The 20,061-nt window shown below is 41.1% G+C and overlaps 2 protein-coding genes across 3 annotated transcripts in view; one reads left to right on the forward strand and one right to left on the reverse strand.

Moving 5' to 3' along the window:
* The first annotated feature begins 270 nt into the window (after nt 1–270).
* aurka (aurora kinase A) overlaps nt 271–20,061 on the forward strand; it is a 28,394-nt gene continuing 8,603 nt past the window's right edge. Inside the window, exons 1-7 of one of the 2 annotated variants that reach the window (XM_079683740.1) lie at nt 271–365; nt 1,025–1,084; nt 1,335–1,671; nt 1,762–1,807; nt 1,892–2,083; nt 10,949–11,087; nt 11,263–11,411. In XM_079683740.1, the coding sequence (XP_079539866.1) occupies nt 1,028–1,084; nt 1,335–1,671; nt 1,762–1,807; nt 1,892–2,083; nt 10,949–11,087; nt 11,263–11,411 (920 nt within the window). In that variant the 5' untranslated portion in view covers nt 271–365; nt 1,025–1,027. Of the gene's footprint in view, nt 629–1,024; nt 1,085–1,334; nt 1,672–1,761; nt 1,808–1,891; nt 2,084–10,948; nt 11,088–11,262; nt 11,412–20,061 lie in introns of both variants that reach the window. The other variant, XM_079683739.1, reaches the window with a different exon arrangement.
* On the reverse strand, nt 14,666–16,684 carry LOC307040676 (uncharacterized protein). Its single transcript, XM_079683738.1, has 2 exons — nt 16,388–16,684; nt 14,666–16,230 (listed from the first exon to the last, which is right to left on the reverse strand). Exons 1-2 carry the CDS (start codon nt 16,663–16,665, stop codon nt 15,102–15,104), a joined length of 1,407 nt encoding a protein of 468 aa, XP_079539864.1. The 5' UTR covers nt 16,666–16,684; the 3' UTR covers nt 14,666–15,101.

The raw sequence follows: 20,061 nt of genomic DNA on the forward strand, positions 1-20,061 counted from the left end.
GGATACAGCCGTTGTGTATTTTATTATGTGAAGCAGTGCTTATGCTTCACATGATAAAAGGAGAGAGGTGCTTCAGATGCACCTCTCTCCTCGGTTCCCCTCCTCGACTCCTCCGCTCGCATCTCCTGTGGGCGCGACTAGTTTGTCCCTGTCGGCTGCTGCTGCCCTCTGCTGTTCAGGAGGATTTCCCTCTGACGTCACGCTACCCTTCTCGCCAGCCAATGAAAAATGAGCACAGAGCATTCTCTCAGCCAATCGGACGACGGGATGTATTTAAAGGTTGTGAACCGAGGGACGTTTGAAATCAAACTAGTAGCATTTGAGGGAAGTGTTTGCCAGCGGCCACATTGGAAATTATATTGGCGGTAAGATTTTGTTCCAGTTTGATTCCTTTTTATCTGCGTTTACCACCTCACAACATCGAGCCGGCTTTTAACAGGATTAGTATACTGTCCATCTCGCGGTATATTTATGTAGACACAAACCTTGAGCTCTCGTCAACTGGCCGTCGTAGCTGCTAGCTAGCGAGGTTGACGTTAAAACTACCTGCTTGAGAGCTAGCTTACTCTTAGCTTGGATTCTGGATAAGTTATCGGTCATTTCGGGCATTGTGCAATAACATAATCGGGTAAGTAATGTTATCTATGATAAGTGTCGAAAGTGATGTATGTTGTTGATACTATGGTTACCGAAAAGCTAACAGTAGCTCAGAACTCAACGTTCACACGGTTAGGTAACATTAGCCAACAAGCGGAGAATGCTAACGTTACATCTTCTTTTTTGTCCGTAACCGGCAGTGTGTAGTTTTTACAAAAAATAACATGTTTTACATTTATATGTATTCAAATAATAAGTAACAGATAATACATTACCTTGAAGAAATGACACCAATACTAATTTTAACGTGAGTGAATGTAGTCAAAGAAAAGAAAAGGCTTTTTTTTTTGTTAGAAGCTCTACTTACTATCTGACTTGTTTGATGAACAATGTAAAAAAATAACCTCCCTTTTACCTTTTTTTTTAGAATATGGATTCTTCTGCCAGACTCAAGATGACAAAGGACATGAAACACAACAAAGTGAAGGTACGATTTTACCATGACTACAAAAAAAAAAATACACTCACGGATTTCCATGTGAATGTGTGATGAATTCAACTTCAATTTGTTGTGAAAATCAGAGTCAATACTACAGCTATAACACAATTAACGTATGTAGTTGTCAAATGTAGAACTCATTTGTGTGCAAACCCATGTAGAGAATATGGAGCTTTCATTCTTCTATCCTTTTTAAAAGCCAGTTTATTCAGTGTTTGGTGATTTCCTCTGATTTCAGACAAGCATAGATGGTCCAAAACGGATTCCCGTGTCACAGCCGTCTCAGTCGGCTGTAGTTGCACCACCTCCACATCAGCGAGTTCTGGGCTTGTCAAATGGACCTCAGCGCATTCAGCGTCCTATAAGCCACCAGAAATCTGCATCTCATGTCTCGGTTGTTGTCAAATCTGCAAACCCCGCTGATCAGAATGTTAACCCTACTACTCTGAGTAGAAGTCGGGGAATGCAGCCCAAACGTGTGTCTCAGCAAATCCAACCAAAGGCAATCGTGCCCAAGGTGATTCCAGAGCCAGCCAGACCCCCATCGGAACTGGCAAAGCTGGAGAACCCACAGAGTAAGCCAAATATAAAATTGGACAATCTAATAAATATTGTATCCTGTTTTTCTGTATGCTAAAATGTGTTCTTTATGTCTTTTTTCTCAGCCAAACTTCCTAAGAGTGATTCTGCAAAAGCCTCTTCAACAGATAGGTATATTAAATGATTCTCGTATTACTTATTTTGTGCATAAACTTTTTGCGTGTTGTCTGTAACTCTGCACATTTCTACTTGCAGCCACCGATGGAGCCTGGGGAACTTTGACATTGGCCGTCCCTTAGGAAAGGGTAAATTTGGCAATGTGTACCTCGCCAGAGAGCAACAGAGTAAGTTCATCTTGGCCCTGAAGGTGCTCTTCAAGAAGCAGCTTGAGAAGGCGGGGGTTGAGCACCAGCTGAGGAGGGAGGTGGAGATCCAGTCTCACCTCAGGTAATGTGTCATTCAAATGATGTGATATGATGCCAAGTATGAATCCTGTCTGTTACACAAAGTGGTGGTACAAATTATTTAATTTCAAAGATGTCTGAATTGCGACAAGATAAACTTTCTTATTAAGAGAGAAGATCACTGGCCAAACTATAATGAGCAGTTTGGAGAATAATGCACATATGTCTTTAACTGTACGCATACACTTGGGGTGCATTCACACCTAATAGTCCGCTTCTCGGTGTGCACCAGACCACAGTTTGTTACATTGTTTCATTTTTCAGAAGGTTCGTTTTGCCTTCACCTGGGCAAAATTCAAACTGACTAGAGTGGCGAAGTCACGCCCATCTACTTCCGGTCCATGGGACCTTATTTCGGAAAAAATAATGTATTGAAGTCAATGGAGAGAGAAAACATATCTTTCGATCCCGTTTGAATTGTGCCATGAATTACACATATGTTGGTCAATCTTAAAAAATTATTTCCACGTAAAAAAAGTCAGTTTGTCGTGAAACTGTTGAAATATAAGACTATGAACAATACGCAGCTAGAAAGACTACAAATCCCAGAGTCGTGTAATTGATGTCACAATTGTTTTGCTCGACTAAGAGATAGCTAAGATCAGCACCATATAGATATCATCTATCTATATGGCGCTGGCTAAGATAACTTTAACAAGATACCTGTGTGCTTAGTACCAGGTTGTTATCATACCAGCAATGGGTCTTGCTCGTTCTTTCGCTTCCCGTCTGATGAAAGGACCAGGAGTGGCTGGATCAAGTTAGCTACCTAGCTAGCAAATTAGTTAGCATTACAGCCTTGTCATTTTTATTAGCCTTAATATGAAGTAACATTAAAGGGGACCTATCATGCAAAATGTACTTTTGTACGTCTTTTGTACATGAATATGTGTCCCCGGTGTTCCAGGGAACTCACCAAGTGTCAGAAAACACAACCCTCTCTATTTTCCTCCATACCCAAATCTCTAAAAAAGGGGCTGCAACGGATCTGATGCAGACTGATCCAGATTTGAACACTGTCCTGACGTCAGGACCGTGGCGCTACGGCTATTGGTCAATCCTCCACTTATCAGGGGAATGACAGGTTGGGCCACGGCCATTGCCGCTCAAAAGCGCTCGAGACGCTGTAGTACATATGCCAGGCCTGTAAGTGGCGCTGTAGTCTGCCACAAAAGCAGTGAAGAAGACTTCTCTTGCATGGTTGCCATTCTGTTTACTCTCTCCTCTATGGCTCTTTTCCTACCTCCCAGAGGCGAGCGTTTGCTCCTCCTGCTTTAAAACAAATGAATAATGACTATATAATAATATGTAAGGGATAATGTGCAGTGACGCGGTCATTATGGGGAAAAGAACACCGACAGGCTGATCAGGAGCCGACACGAAGCGGAGGGATCTAGATCGGCATGAAGGCACATTATGCAATGTGCACATTATCCCGCTTATTACATGGCCAAATTCTCAACAAAGCAACGACATGACTCCCAATATTAACTGAAATGCTTTTATGGATTTAGAAAATGATTTTATTGATTAAAAAAAATAGTTGTATGTATTGATTTAAATTGACATGCATCCGCTAAGAAAAATAGTCCGTTGTTACTGTTTGAACTAACGTAGCAACGGCAGGAACTGCTTCAATAGCGTTTTTGAGGAGCTTTTTGATTACAGATTTGAAAACATTGTTGCTTGCTTTAAAAGTAGCACAATTCATGATGTCAAACCTTGAAAGTATCTAGATATCCCTGCCCTAATGCCAAAGTAACTTGCAACTGAATATGTGTCGCCGTTTGATGTCTATGTCTGGACCGTTGCGTAAAAAGGAGGGTTTCTGCCCCATAACTTCTCTTCTTACTTCTATAAGAATAAAACACGGAGGACGGAGATCTCTTTTTCTCCCCCTCTTCTCCTTGCTGCAGCCCAGTAGCTGATCTCAAAGCACGCTTCCCTCTCCTGCCAGGGGGCGTGGTCAGCTGCATCTCACAGAATCAGCCCCCTTCAAAAACACAGCTGGAAAGAGCATATAGAGCGAAATGAGGCATGGCTAAAATGGAGGATCTGTTTGGTGTTTTGAAAAAAAACCTATTTATATACTTTATATTAGGGGTGCACCGAATGGGAAATTCTTGGCCGAAACCGATACCGAAAATATGAAACATTTGGCTGAATGCCGAAAGGCCGAAAATGATTAATAGAAATATATATATATATAATGTATACATTTTTTACCAATGTTGTTCAGCTACCTGATTATGGAAAAAGACATGATTATGGCTTAACTTAACTTAACTTAACTTAACTTAACTTAACTTAACTTAACTTAACTTAACTTAACTTAACTTAACTTAACTTAACTTAACTTAACTTAACTTGACTTGACTTGACTTGACTTGACTTGACTAAAACGCGGCGACAAGCACGGCGCGTGACCATGCTCGCGGCTGGCTCACAGCTAACATGTCTGCTGCTTGGCGATATTTCAAAATATCAGAGAAGGAGCCACGGATTGCGATTTGTAAAATGTGTTCACCTGACATTTCTCGAGGGGGTGTAACTGCAAAGACTTTCACCACTTCGGGATTACTCAACTACTTGAAATCAAAACACCCGGACAAATATGCGTAGTATGCTCAACGTAACCCTGTTCTCTGACATTCGGTGACATTTTTTCGGTGCTAAAACCCTTTCGGCCGAAAGGGCCTTTTTAACCATTTTCGGCCGATAATTTTCGGTGGCCGAATATTCGGTGCATCCCTACTTTATATATAGGTATGGCCCAACAATATATTGTTCAAATATAGCATGATAGGTAGGGGTGCACCGAATGGGAAATTCTTGGCCGATACCGAAAATGGGAAACAGTTGGCCGAATGCCGAAAGGCCGAAAATGATTAATACAAATAAAAAAATATATATAATGTATACATTTTTTACCAATGTTGTTCAGCTACCTGATTATGGAAAAAGACATGATTATGGCAAAACGTAACTTAAATAATAATCACTTTTATGGGTCCATAAAACATTTATTCAGCACTTTTGAATGCATACAGTACATTAATTCCAAGTCAAGTGCATTTTCTTTTCTCTGTAGGATAACTACAACAAAGTGCATTCAGAACAAAGCCACGGTGCTTTAAAACTGCATAAACATCTAGGCCAGTAGGCCTACAACAAAATAGTGTAAATAAAGACTGTAACAGCCAGGCCTTCAACAACAAATGCACCTTTAAGTTTGGTAAGCTAACGTGTTGTTGTGATGACGTAATCAAAACGCGGCGACAAGCACGGCGTGCAGCAATGCTCACAGCCAACATGTCTGCCGCTTGGAGATATTTCAAAATATCAGAGAAAGAGGTGCGGATTGCGATTTGTAAAACGTGTTCAGCTGACATTTCTCGAGGGGGTGTAACTGCAAAGACTTTCACCACTTCGGGATTACTCCACCACTTGAAATCAAAACACCCGGACAAATATACGGAGTATGATCAACGTAACCCTGTTCTCTGACATTCTGTGATATTTTTTCGGTGCTAAAACCCTTTCAGTCGAAAGGGCCTTTTTAACAATTTTCGGTCGATAATTTTCGGTGGCCTAATATTCGGTGCATCCCTAATGATAGGTCACCTTTAAGTAACCCAAAATGTTAAAGTGTAAGAGTAGCAGTCATATTTCGTGAACCCTTTCAGGGCCCAACGCTAACTTTTTAAAAAGTGGTTGCCAGGCTGGCAACCAGGCATCAGCTTTTGGTTGCCAAAACTGAAAATACGGTTGCCATTTTTAGTCACTTTATATTTTAAATAATTAAGATACTATACAGTTATACATCAACTTAATAATGAAAATGTGACGCAAAAGAATGTTCAAATACTACTACAATAATTAATTAACACAATTATTTAAAACTTAAGTGGTAGTAAACTTGTCCACCCTCAATTGCTGGTATACAAAACACCAGTAGTGCAACTGCTATGTTTTTCACAGATCCCTCACAAATGAATTGAGCAAGTCACTAGTTTCTTGATCATCTGGCGTTGTCTCCCTTTGAAATGTGGGTTTCTTGACCTTTGTGCTGATCCCCACCACAGACACATTGGCCCTTCAGCATTGAAGTCTTGGATTGACCAGACTAATACATTTCTAATGTTAAATAAATGAAGCCATTCACAGTTAAGAATTAGATATAAATTATTAATGCTGTAAATTACCTTAATGTGTCTAACTATATTTAAAATGTGTTACCTTTTTATACAAGTGATTATATTTGTATGCCAATATTTTTCTATGGTAAAGTTTCGTTTTGCACTTTTATTTTGGTAGTAATACGATCGGGACCCTTATTTTGAAGGAACTTTTACCGGAAGTGAAATGACAACAGAGCAGAATGTTTCCTCCCAAAGCTTTACACATTTCCTCTTTGCTTTTCGTTCGGGTTCACCTTGTGCTTCATCAGTTGAATCACTTTGAACATTCGTTTGAGATGTTGACGGGTTGGCCAAACTTTTTACCCCACAGTCAAACAACTTCATTTGCTTCGCCATTTTTTGTAAAACACACACAGCGCCCCACGCACGCATGTAATAGTGCATCGCTTTCAACGTGCAACTTAAGTATCAGGTTCCGACTGGTCACAACAATAATTAAATATCACTCTTGATACAACAAATAATTAACATTTATCTCTTTTAGGGTGCAAATGTTGCCGTTTGCTGTCCTTATTTCTTTATGTTAAAAACTGGTTGCCACTGATGGCAACCAAAGGCCAATAAGTGGTTGAAATTTTTTCTGAATGGTTGCCAATGGCATCCTGGCAACCGTTACGGTCGAGCCCTGCCTTTGAAGAGTACTGTCACCGGTGTGATCATTCTATAATACACAATTTAAGCCCGGGGGAGAAATGCTAACGCTAGCATCGGCGATCGCCGATCTTTTCTACTTCATGCTATCTGCACAAATGGTTGACATTAAAAAGACCAGGCAGTTCAGAGAGAATCAAAGGCAAGCAATCAGCTTTGCATGACATTCTTCCGGACGCGTTTCATTGTGGTGATAGTGAGGGTAGTCAATCGTTTTGTTGACAAGACAGTAGTGACGGCCATCTTGGGGACGTGTGTTGTTCTGCGAGACCAGAGATGTAGTTAATTGAGCGCATATGATTATATAATCAGACAACGTCTGTTAAAAAACATGAGACGTTCTGCAGTAAGGAGGGGGCGTTTCACCGATGACAGGTGTTCTTACTTTTATGTAGCTGATGGAGAAATTTTACTTTACACGACACTGTTCAACACTTCACATTCTGCTTCACTCTTTAACTAAACAACCGCGGATGTCTTGAAAGACTCTTTCGCTAAAGATTTTGAAGATATCCGCATTCTTGTGACACGTAAATACTACGCTTCCTATGTTTTGGTGCGGGCTGCGTTCACACCAGCAATGAACTGCTCCAGAGTTCGCAAGCAAGCGCTCCGACACCACCTATTTTAGCGGACCAGAGTCCGGTTGTTTAGTTCACTTGAGGTCTCGGATTGTGTTCACAACGACCCAAATGAACCACACCAAGCGGCTAAACGCACCAGGGTTTGATTCAACCGGACTATACAAGGCAGGTGTGAACGCACCCTTAAAGTCCTTATCTTACATTAAAAACTTTTTTTGGCAGTTGATTTCTGGGGGGTGTATGCAACAGATAGTCAATGTATGTTTCTTTATTTCATACTGAATAATATGTAAAAAAAGGAAAAATATTAGGTCCAATAAAAAAACTTTGCTTCTGGAAGCAGGCCATTTCGTGACGTCACGTGTGGTTCCCGGCTGCCGCTGTCTGGCTCCCTGCTGCCGTCCGGATCGACAGCCAATGCGCGCAGCCAGCGAGAGTTCACAACGAAAAATGGCGTCAAATATTGTTGATGTTTACGCATCAGAAAAAGCTAATAGCGCGGGTATTTGGCACAATTTGACAGAACAATTATTTGGTGTGGACGATGCGAGCAGTGACGATGAATCTGAACGATCTCTGCCGCCTTTTACACCAGAAATAAGAGGCCTAGAACCGTATAGGTTCGAGCCAGCAAAACGCGAATGTGCACCACCGGCCTCAGCTGAAAACATGGAAGTCCCTCCGCCCTCGCCAGCACCAGCTCGAGTCGGCAACACAGATCCCGATTGGTGTTGCTACACCCGCCAACGACACACCTCTTCACCATGATCCGGAAAAAACAAGACAAACTCGGAGATAAACACTGATACACAAAGTTGACATGCGGCTATACCAGCAATGCTACACTGTGTGATGCTGGGACGGGCTGAACTCACCAGGATTCGCGGAACCACACGTGACGTCACGACACAGCACCAAGCAGCGGCAAGTTTGAATCCAGACTTTTCTGGATACCTCTGAATTTGACCCATTTTCCCGATATTAACAAGTGATTTACAGCAAATAGGAAACGATATTCGATCTATATCACGTGTTACTGGAATAAGACCCAACAAGTTAATGCATTTTGAAACAGTTCTATGATCTTTCAGCTACAGTAAATTACGCAAGATAAGGACTTTAAAGACAGGCTGCTATAGTGGACTAAATCATTCTATTCAGTGTTTCCCCTAGGTTTACTGCTTTGGGGGGGGTGCTGCCTGGCCTGAGCGGGGGGGGGGGGGCATTGGGATATATATATTTTTAAATCTTCTGGAGCAGAGAGAGGAGCTGTGGATTATTGTTATTGATTAGTGTATCAGTGTTTCTTAGGGAAAAAAAACAAACTCACAACTTAAAATGAAAGCGTTTAGTTTATTTAATAAAAGCGCACATGTTCAATGTGACAGTAGGGCTGGTCGATATGGTCTCTAAATGATATCGCGATATTTACTGACTATATCGCGATATACGATATATATCGCGATATTCTTAAATGTCCTCTAAAACACATACATTTTTTTTATTTAACCCCTTGATGTTTACAGTCACGCCAATATGATGATTCTAGTAGTCCCTGCAACATATGTCTGCATTAAAAAAATCGACTAATAATGAAGAAAATTAACACATTTGTTGCAATAGTAATTTATGCACTAACTACATTACTACTTGTACTACAACATTTGAATCATCAGTTATTCCTCATTTTCCTCAATGTTCATATTTGGTTTATTAAAATAATGATATTGTGGTCATTGTTCAAAAATGTCTGCTATTATTATTATGAGTATTATTATTATTATTATTATTATTGTTAGTATAATGCGCTTTCTGTCTTCCTGTCATTATCAGGAGTTAGACATGTAATGGCTATGTATTAGATTAGAATAGAACCTTCATTCTCCTAAACTGCTGGGACATTTCCCTATAGCCAATACCTTTTATATTTTCTACTCTTCACTTACTTGTCAGCATAGGTCGCCGGTCGGCATTGATGTACAGAGCCGACAGAAAACCTTGTTTATATTAGCATCATATTGACAGGTGCAGTGACCCGTCCTAAAACCAGCAAGTAAGCTGCTGGTTCCCTCGACAAAAAAGCAATGGGATTTCTCCATAGGGTTTTGGAAAATAGCTGGAAATAAGGTCTGTGGAAAACAAACCTGTTTGATAAATGTACGTTTTGTTCAGCCGGATAATCTCCACATGTCTACCCTACTTTTATCATTTTTGAATCATAAATCTAATCGATAGATTATAAAATGCTTTTAGGACGCGTCACTGCACCACTAGAAGCCAACTCCATCGATCAAGCTGGCTGAAACTTTCTCTCCCTCTTCTTCTCATGCTACCTGTCACTCTCCTTTAACTCTCCTTTAACTGACTTTCTTTTATTTGAAGATAGTTTTTTGCCCGGCGCTCACGGGCAAACGGGAGCCTGCTCTCGCTGGCTCCGCAGTAAACAGCTGTTTGCTTTTCACCCAACAACGACAACCGCATCACAAAACGCTATGTTGTAGCGTTAATAAACGAAACAATTTATTAACGCTATGTTGTAGCGTTAATAAACGAAACAATTTAACAACATTGCTTGTCAAAATACCTATACCACAGGACAATTTTATTTTTTTTAAGCAATATTTTTAGTGGCCCGAGCGGGCAATTGGAAAGTACGTTGTGCTGGCCCGGGGTGTCTAAATAGTGCTTCCGTGCCAGCAGGCCATTTATAATGTCGAGCCCTGCTCTGTCACTGTGCATGTGTGTAATGTTTGTGTGCAAGTTAGACGGGGCCTGCCTGTGTGCCTGCGTGTGTTACTGTGTCTATGAGGGAGAAAGGAAAGCTCATTTTGGCCGCGGCGGGAAATTGATTTGACAACATAAAACTTGACTTTCACGATGTGGTCATTTACGACATCGCATGTAGTGCAATCCACGATGTATCGTGTAAACTCGATATATCGCCCAGTTCTATGTGACAGTCGACAGTGTTTTTTTTTTTTAACACCTTGAATTTCAGGGGGGGTGCGGGGCTCCGTTGGCGGGGTGCAGCGCCCCTCCAAGACAATGGTAGGGGAAACACTGCTATTTCTATAGTTGGTGCACCCTGCTGCGTGCCATTTCTCTTTTGAATTGGTCAAATGACCATGTTAAACCTGTATGGTATGTGTTTGTAGCAAGCTCCTTACTATCAAGTGTGAACACGGCTTCATTTGCCATCCTGCCCCTCATCTGGTCTCTGTTTAAAATGTAAGCGCAGGGAATGATTGATTTTGATAACCAGGCTGTTAAAATCCTTGTTATGTGGACCTTCTCTTGAAAGTAGCCGCAGGGACATTTGATTAATTTAGTTCTGTCTTTTTCTCTTTTAAATATTGTTTGGGTCCTTCAACAACATTTCTCTAAATACTCCTCCATCTCGCCCTCCTGCAGGCACCCCAATATTCTTCGCCTCTACGGTTACTTCCATGACTCAACTCGTGTATATCTCATCCTGGAGTTTGCACCCAAGGGGGAATTGTACAGTGAGCTGCAGCGCTGTGGACACTTTCCTGAGGACAAAAGTGCCACAGTAAGTGCCAACTTTGGAACTTTTGTGAAATGAGTGCTTGTATAGGATTAAAGTCCATATAAGGTGTATACTCAATTAAAAAATATTTTGATGTATATTTTCTATTGAACATTTTTAGCAGGATGCTGACATTGTATTGCATGTTGTATTAACCATTCTTAATGTGCTGTGGTAGTACATCATGGAGCTGACTGATGCCCTAAACTATTGCCACTCCAAGAAGGTGATACACCGGGACATCAAACCAGAGAACCTGTTGCTGGGGGCCAACGGGGAGCTGAAGATCGCAGATTTTGGCTGGTCGGTTCACACACCCTCCTCCAGGTATGTGCATATGCTTTTGTACAAATAATAATTTTTTGATTTAACCTGTTAAGCCACAAGCCTGTTTTTTGGGCCTCAGGCTCGAAAATGACATTCCCAGAACAAATGACACACACACCAGGGTTCCCGCAGGGTCTTAAAAAGTCTTACATTTGATAATCTGAATTTAAGGCCTTAAAGTCTAAATATGACCAAAAAAATAAGAAAGGTCTTAAATATGATTTAGAAGGTCTTAAAAATGATCAGCTTTGAAAGGCACTTCTGTGTTGCGATAGCGTCGAAATGTGTTTTGGGGGAAATGTCCGGGCTGCAAAGTAACCAGTGCGGTAATAGCCTTTCAGTTCCCCCCAACAATTTGTATTGAAATAAATCAACATGGAACCAGTAATCACTAACTTTGTTTCCCCTTGCCCCTTATCGGAGAACACCCAGCTTGTAACCTAGCAACCAAGCTTCAGCTAGCGGCAGTCAGAAACTCATGTATCTTCAAATATACTTACACATAAATATGGGGAAGTGTAAGTTCAACCGTATTTGGTTGGAAAACATCAAATTTAGTGCTTGGTTGAAACCAGTGGAGGGAACATGTTTGAAGCCCGCTGCATCTTTTGCAAAATAAATTTGCGTTTGTTTTGCTAATGTAGCGTTAGCTAGTGTAGCAGCTCCCGTAACAACACCGGGGAACCACCGGGTGACGTTTGGGTCTACATCAACCCTAAAAGCGGAGCTGCTGTAGATGGTAAAATACCGTAGTGAAACACCAATCATACGATGAAAGATTGTAGCCAAGGCAGCAGAGCTCTGAATATAGCTCTTGTCTCTCTCTCTCACACACACACACACACACACACACACACACACACACACACACACACACACACACACACACACACACACACACACACACACACTAGGGCTGCTCGATTATGGCAAAAATTATGATCACGATTATTTTGGTCAATAATTGATATCATATTATTCATTGACTTTGAAAACATCCATTTGTTGAACTTTAAAACAAATAATAATTTGAACAGAATGTTTTTAACTGTTGATTACCCTGAACGAACGTATAATTCAACTGAAAAACCAATACAAAATTAAGTAAATGATACATTTAAATAAATAATAAAATATTTTGGAGCGCACTTACACAAGCTACTAAACATATATAAATATGATGAATAAAAACAAATTAGACTAAAATTAATTCGATCCAATATGTTCTATCTAGTGGACTGTCACAACCTAGCAAAGCAAAATAATCGTTTTTTTCTATTATGATGTTTTCGTAATTGTAGCAGGCCAAAATCGTAATTGCGATTTAAAATAAGATTAATTGCACAGCCCTAACACACACACACACACACACACACACACACACACACACACACACACACACACACACACACACACACACACACACACACACACACACACACACACACACACACACACACACACACACACACACACACACACACACACACACACACACTAGGGCTGCTCGATTATGTTGGTCAATAATTAATATGATTATTAAATACGATTATTCATTGACTTTGAAAACATCCATTTATTGAACTTTAAAACAAATAATAATTTGAACAGTATGTTTAACTGTTAATTACCCTGAACGCATAATTCAACTGAAGAATAAATACAAAAATCAATTAAATAAATTATACATTTAAATAAATAATATCAAAATAATAAATACCAATAAACAAGATCAACAAATATTTTGGAGCACACTTCCACAAGCTACTTAAGGTATATAAATATGATAGATAAATTAGAATTAATTAATTAGATCAAATATGTTGTAGTGCACTGTCACAAACTAGCAAATCCCAAAAAATCTGTTTTTTCGATGATGTTGTTTTCCTAATTGTGGCAGGCCAAAATCGTAATTAAAATACGATTAATTGCACAGCCCTAACACACGCACACACAGACATACACACTTTTTGTCTAACACGCTAAGACAGTTCTGTACTGTTATGCTGTTATGTTCAGTCATTGTTCTTATGTTGAACATGAATACATTTACTTTGTAAGTAATTATGGGACGTATTTCTTCTTTCATAGCAATTTTCCTTCATACTTTCTTGCCGTGAAATAGGTCTTAAATTATATTCAAAGTGGTCTTAAAAAGGTCTTAAAAGTCTTAAATTTGAGTTGGCGAAACCTGCAGGAACCCTGACACACACACACACACGTTACCATTGACAAGTGAGAGCTATGCGCACGCAGTCGAAAGCTATGTTATGCTCTGAAAACGGAAACCTAGGCTCAAACTAGTAAATGTGAAGATGGACTACCCTGCTAATCATTTCAAAGTGACAAACACATTGGATTAACCTTCAGCAGAGTTTTTATCGTTTTGATGCCATTAAACAAATTTTATTCCGAACAACAGCTAAGGTTGCCCCCTTGATCACAAGAATCATTAAGTCATCCCTCGCAACTGGAACTGTACCGCCAAACCTCAAAACTGCTGCAATAACACCAACACTCAAAAAACCTGGAGATGACCTGAATGCCTACAACAGGCCCACCCCTCCTTCATCTCAAAAACCCTTGAAAGAGTGTTTGCTGACCGACTTCAACAACAGCTGCCGGCCACGCGCACTGAGGGGCGGGGCTGACACTATGGCTGCAACAAACGACTAATTTGATAATCGATAAATGAAACAATTAATCGACTATTCTGACTATTATGCCTTGCACAATTTCTCAAACGCTCTTATTTAGCCATCAACTTTTAGATTTAGCTTGATGTTGTTTTAGGCATGTGGAAACTAACAATGAATACAATAAAGATGAATACTTGATTCAAAAAGACATATTATTAAATGAACTAAACCAATTGTGAACATAATTAACATAGCTTTTTATTTAAATTAAATAAATAATATTTCACATCAAAAGAAACAACGTTTTAACAAATTGTATTAAATAATGTGATGACAGAACTGTAAACAGAATGGCTGAAAATTTAACAAAATAATTAACTCGGTTGCCTCTAATCATTAATAGTCTGGCAGCCAAGGCCCTAACCTCGTTTTGGTTGTTAAAGTTTTTTTTATTGCTGATTATTAATCACTTATATGTATATAATGATACCCAATTGGGTGTGGAGTTCTCACCTTTGGGGAAATTGAGATAATTGAGAAAATCCAAGATGGCTGCCACCGAACGCTTAAAATCCAGATTTGTTAATATCTCCATGACTATAGAAGGGACAATAATGACCAATATGTCGTTTTATATGTTTTCAGATACAAGGAATCAGATGAAACCATCATTGTAATGATACAAACAACATAAAACTTGTTTTTTGCAATATGCGACAAAAATTGAATATAATATTTGATGTTCTGAATGGCATATAATTCGGCAAGTAGTCGACATGCATCTGGCACATATAATTCAAAATAGCAGTTTCTGTGATATACATCTATATATTTTGCAGTTCGTCTTCACATAAAAATGAGACACAAACGGTCCCATCCAATCATTAATACATGCATAGTTATGTAACCTTTATGTTTAACTGCTACAATATATTTCAAACATACATTTATGCATGTAATACAAGTGCGGGTAGACATAGTAACATATATATATTATAGAACATATGATACAGACATAATAACAAGCTTAGTATGTTACGATTGTTGGGTTTCAGTCGTCTGCATCGTCCACAACATCTTGGTGATCATTCTGGCAAGTACCTCCACCCTGGCAAGAACAGAACTCAGTACACGCCATACTTGCTTTTTTGCAACTACACCGTTGTGTACTGCATGGATTTTGGCTGTGGCATGTGCACTTGATGAGAGATAGCAGCTCTGGTGGGACAAGCGGGGTGTTAACAGGCACCATAGTTGGTACAAGTGCTCCGGATGCGACGTCGCGTGACCATCCATGAGCAGTGGGGTCAATTGCTGCTGGGCAGGCTTCCAGAGAACGTCGCCAAACACCAACTTGAAGATGCGCTCTGGCTACATTTGCTTTAAATGCCTCGGCAGTCGGTGGAAGTGAGCAGAGTTTTGGAGCTGTGGCTTTGCTTCTACCAATCTTTGAGGACCATGCTTTTTGTCGTGCTTCTGTGAGAGACTTGCAATTGGGCTGACCGTAACATGCCAACATGAACTTTGTTGATTGGTCTATTACATCTGTAACCTCTGATTCCATGTTGCCCACCAAATCAAGTTTATATTTGCCGGTTCTTAGAGCCTTGAGTGCAACTGCCTTGCCGATACCGAAGTAAGACGCGACTGTGTCACAGCCTGTTAGACCGTGAGCAGCCAGTAAATCAGGGATGATGCTCTTGTGTTTTTCCACTGCGGCGTTGACATCCAAAACAGTTCGGCCATGGATTGGGGAAACCATCAGAACATGCGAGGTTATCTTGCCCAGGTGGCAGAAGTGCAACAAGAGAACAAAGATGTCTGTGTCATCTGCAACTACCAGGACAGTGCCAGTCTGCACACGTGATACCTGTTGTATGATCAGGGTATCACCCTCCTCCTGTGTAGTGGTCATGTCTGGCCGTTTGTTCATTTGTCCACCTTCGATCTCAAGTGGCACCGGATCACTGCCAGTGACAACCAGTTTATGAGTTTGGAAGTCTATTTTGTGCGATACTATGTCCTCGACAATCAGGTCAATTAATTGCGCTTTATTGGAAGTGACGGTGAGCACAACTTTTTGTGGTGGTAGTCGGGCTGTGCAACGCAGCGTGTAGGTTCTACTGGCTCCTTTGTCGCGTCCGCGGCGTGTCGACTCCTTCGTACTACCCTCAATGTATCTGAAATATCAATACAATCGAATCATTAACATCGGGTCAATGCGAATATTTCATAACTGCAAACATACATGTATGTGTACTGATGTTGTGAATTTTGATCAATATAGCTAGTGTTATGCTAGACTCTAAAGCAATATGTATTTAATACATTGCCTACCTGTCAAAGACTAGATAGACATCACTGGTCGTCAAGTGTGTGCGCAGATACTTTCGGAACAGGTCGAGGTAGTCTTGTACAGTTCCAGATGTTGGCCATGGCACTACCCAAAGGATAGCACATCCATCGAGGAATGTTGTGTGCACATCCTGTTCTGCGAGCCTTCGTGATACGTCTACCTTTAGGGCGTTTTTAAGGTTTGATTTTGTTTTAGCATCTCTCATGTTTCCTTGCTGATCGAACATAGCTGTTGGAACAGGCGCCAGTTCATGACACATGAGTGTCTGTGTCTAGATCCCGTGAACTACGTTGCAAGCCCATGGCCCGTGCATATATGACCTCTGTGTCAAACACGTTCGTGTCTCCTACTTTAATGTGTTTACGAGACAATGCCATGGTGGTAACTAGTTTGGGTATGGTGGCATGGAATCCTGCAGGCCAGCTCTCCTCAAACGACTGCATCTGGGTATGACCTATTGCTGCTGCAGTGTCCACATTGATTGATTGGTGGGTCAAAATTTGTCCGGTAACAATATTCAGTAAGCCTTTGGGATGCTTGGGATCGAGTGGATCTGTACATAGTTCAAGTTTGTCACGCAGAGCTTGTCTGTCTTTAAGATCACCCTTGATTCTTCCTGGTGTTTCTTCCTTATGCTGAGTTTGGCTCTGTGAGTGATCTCGTTCTCTCATTTCGCTCAAGTCACGAATCACACTGTGACATGTGTGCAAGCTATACGCCCATGTCTTGAGGGTTTCTGGTTTGAGTGTTATTCCGACGATTCCACTTTTCCCTTTGCCGTACCGCATAAAGGTTGTTTCAATGGCCATATCGCTCCAAATGCCATTGAAAAGCCCAGAGTTATGGTGCATTGTATGCTGTCCCTTCATGAATTGATCGGAAACGTTCTTGGGAAGGCCATGCATTGATCGTAGATAGTACAATGCATACCGAGCATAGTGTACATGGCCTGCAGCGAAAAACAGCGGAATCATATCTTTGACAGTTGCTAGATGCAACGGCCAATCAGCCTCCCTCTCAGCACGGATGAACTGGAGAACGAGAAACATGGGTTTGATGAGACACTCCACCCAAAGCTTTGTTGTTCTACTCTGAGAAGCGAGGTCGTCCAAGATGTCGGTAAGATCAGCCATGCATTCTAGTTGGTGATTGGTGAAGATGGACCGAAGTAGTTCCTCAACTAGCATTCTGAGAGCTCTAACATTTTGTGGGAATTTTTTGCCACTCAGCATCTTCAGAACGCCACCAAACACAGGGCTAAGTATTTCAACAATGCCTGTGTCAGCCATAAGGGTGCCAATGGAACCACAATAACTCATTAATAAGTGCATTCCACCAAGACGAAGGTGGATATTTCCAAGTTGAATCGGATTTTCCCATTGGACATGTAAAGCTATGCGATAGAGTTGCAAGTCGGCTGTGAACACCACATACTCTTGTCCGACTTTATGCGATAGTTGCTGTGCTTTCTTCATTGCTGCCATCATTGTTGACGGATATGCTGGCGGCATGTCTATCAGAGGTAGATATACAATGTTGGTTTTTGGCTTGAGGGTGTGACCTTGCTCTCGACACAACCGGGTGTTGTAACCATTGAACTCTGGGCAGCCTACCCGTGTAACGACATCATTGAAAAATGCAAAGTCATTCTCGGCTGCTCTTTTCCGTGATACATCCATCATCACTTGGAGTTCTGATGAAAGTGAAGCAGTAGGTATGCTGGGCATCTCTGGTTTCTTTTGCCCATAGTATACAACAAATGAGTCGTTGTCGTCTGGTATTGGTTGGCACACTTCTTCCTTTTTGATTCGCCTGATGGTGTCAGGTCCTTGTACGTCTTCATAATGTGTTGATGGTTGCATGATAATCATGGCTAGAGAATGTGTGGATGCCTTGCCATTGGGGGTCGAAATATCTGTGTCGAAATTATCGGACACCACCTGCACCAAGCCTTGCTGTGCATCAGATATTCCTTGCTCAGTGAGATCATGTGCTACCGCAAGTGCAGCGGACTTCTTGAAACGCTGGATTTCATCGTAGCTGCATGTAACACGATAGTCATACATATGAGTCAGTAATTCCTTGGAGTCGCGCATCAATATGCCCAGTGCTACTTGAAGATCTGTTGCTCGATTAGTTACAATGCTTGTAATGATGTTTCCAATCAGCAGAGCTGGCAATGATGTTTCCAATTTGGGAGAAATAGCTGTCAGCAGATCTTGCAAAGTGTCTGAAACCGACTGGCTGGCTATATGTTTATCAATGTGTTTGTTGTATGAAGACTTATCGTGCTCCACGGCCTTGCATTCTCGCACAACTTGTTTGCTGACTTTGGCAATACTTCGTGAGATGTCATCCTCTTCATCATCTTTCACTAGTTTGAGCGTTTTGGCAGTATTTTCTGTGAATGTGACTATGCTTGCAAAGCCTGGGGCGGATAGGACAAGAAGTTCACTGCCAAAATGCTGCCGCAGCTCTTCGAGAAGTCTTCGCCTACTAAGTGTCCTGCCAGAGTTGCTTGAGTATTCATGGAATAATTCGAGTGAGTTCCATATCCGATGTTTGTCAGCTTTCAGCTCCTTCAAAGTATGATCCAGGCCTATGTCAATGATCGCTCCAGTTGCTTGTTCAAGGTGATCATGTTGTGATAGATATTTGTTGGTGAAAAAGCGACTCATACAATCTCTGTGATAGCGTGCCTCCACTGCATGCAAGTCACTCAACGCACCTTGCACTCGATGCCTGACATCATTGGCCCAACTGTCTGCCCTGGAATCGCATTTCTCAAGTAAATACACCTTATATGGCTCTCCACTATGCTCCGAATGAGTAGAACGACAGAGGTACGCAGGTCGCCATCGTTCTGGATGTCGTTCATTCTTGTTTAGTTCACATAGCTGCCCGCAATACAGACAGTGGTGCATAAAGTCAAAGACGCTTGACGAACGGCGAAGGCGTTTTGTAGACGGTCCGGCTTCTTCATCAGTGTCAGCTTTCAAATATTTTGCCAAATTAGTTTTTGATGTGTACCGTGAAACACAATTTTTGTGATAGAACACACTCAGGTCTGGATCGGTGCTGAACTGAGTTTCCAGCTCAGTGAACAAACTGTCTTTGTACGTCTGGCTTGCTTGTATGATTGAGATTATCCGGGACGATCCGGCACTTTTAGAACATGGCTGCCTGTCATCACATTGGTCTCCGTATTTCGACTTGAATATGCACTGTTCATCCATCACTTCTGCAAAGAGACAAAGAACTATCATTACAATAATGGTTTCATCTGATTCCTTGTATCTGAAAACATATAAAACGACATATTGGTCATTATTGTCCCTTCTATAGTCATGGAGATATTAACACATCTGGATTTTAAGCGTTCGGTGGCGGCCATCTTGGATTTTCTCGATTTTCTCAATTTCCCCAAAGGTGAGAACTCCTCACCCACCTGGATATCATTATATACATATAAATGATTAATAATCAGCAATAAAAAAAACTTTAACAGTCAAAACGAGGCTAGGCCAAATAATCCACTTTGGCTGCCGGACTATAACCAATGTTTGTATAATTGAGTTAACTCTGTGTGTTGCTGCTAGCATACATAACACCTGACGTGGAAACGTTACTCTAACCCTTGAGGGGATGTGCAACA

The sequence above is a fragment of the Notothenia rossii genome, assembly GCF_949606895.1.
Source record: "Notothenia rossii genome assembly, chromosome: 5".
NCBI lineage: Eukaryota > Metazoa > Chordata > Actinopteri > Perciformes > Nototheniidae > Notothenia > Notothenia rossii.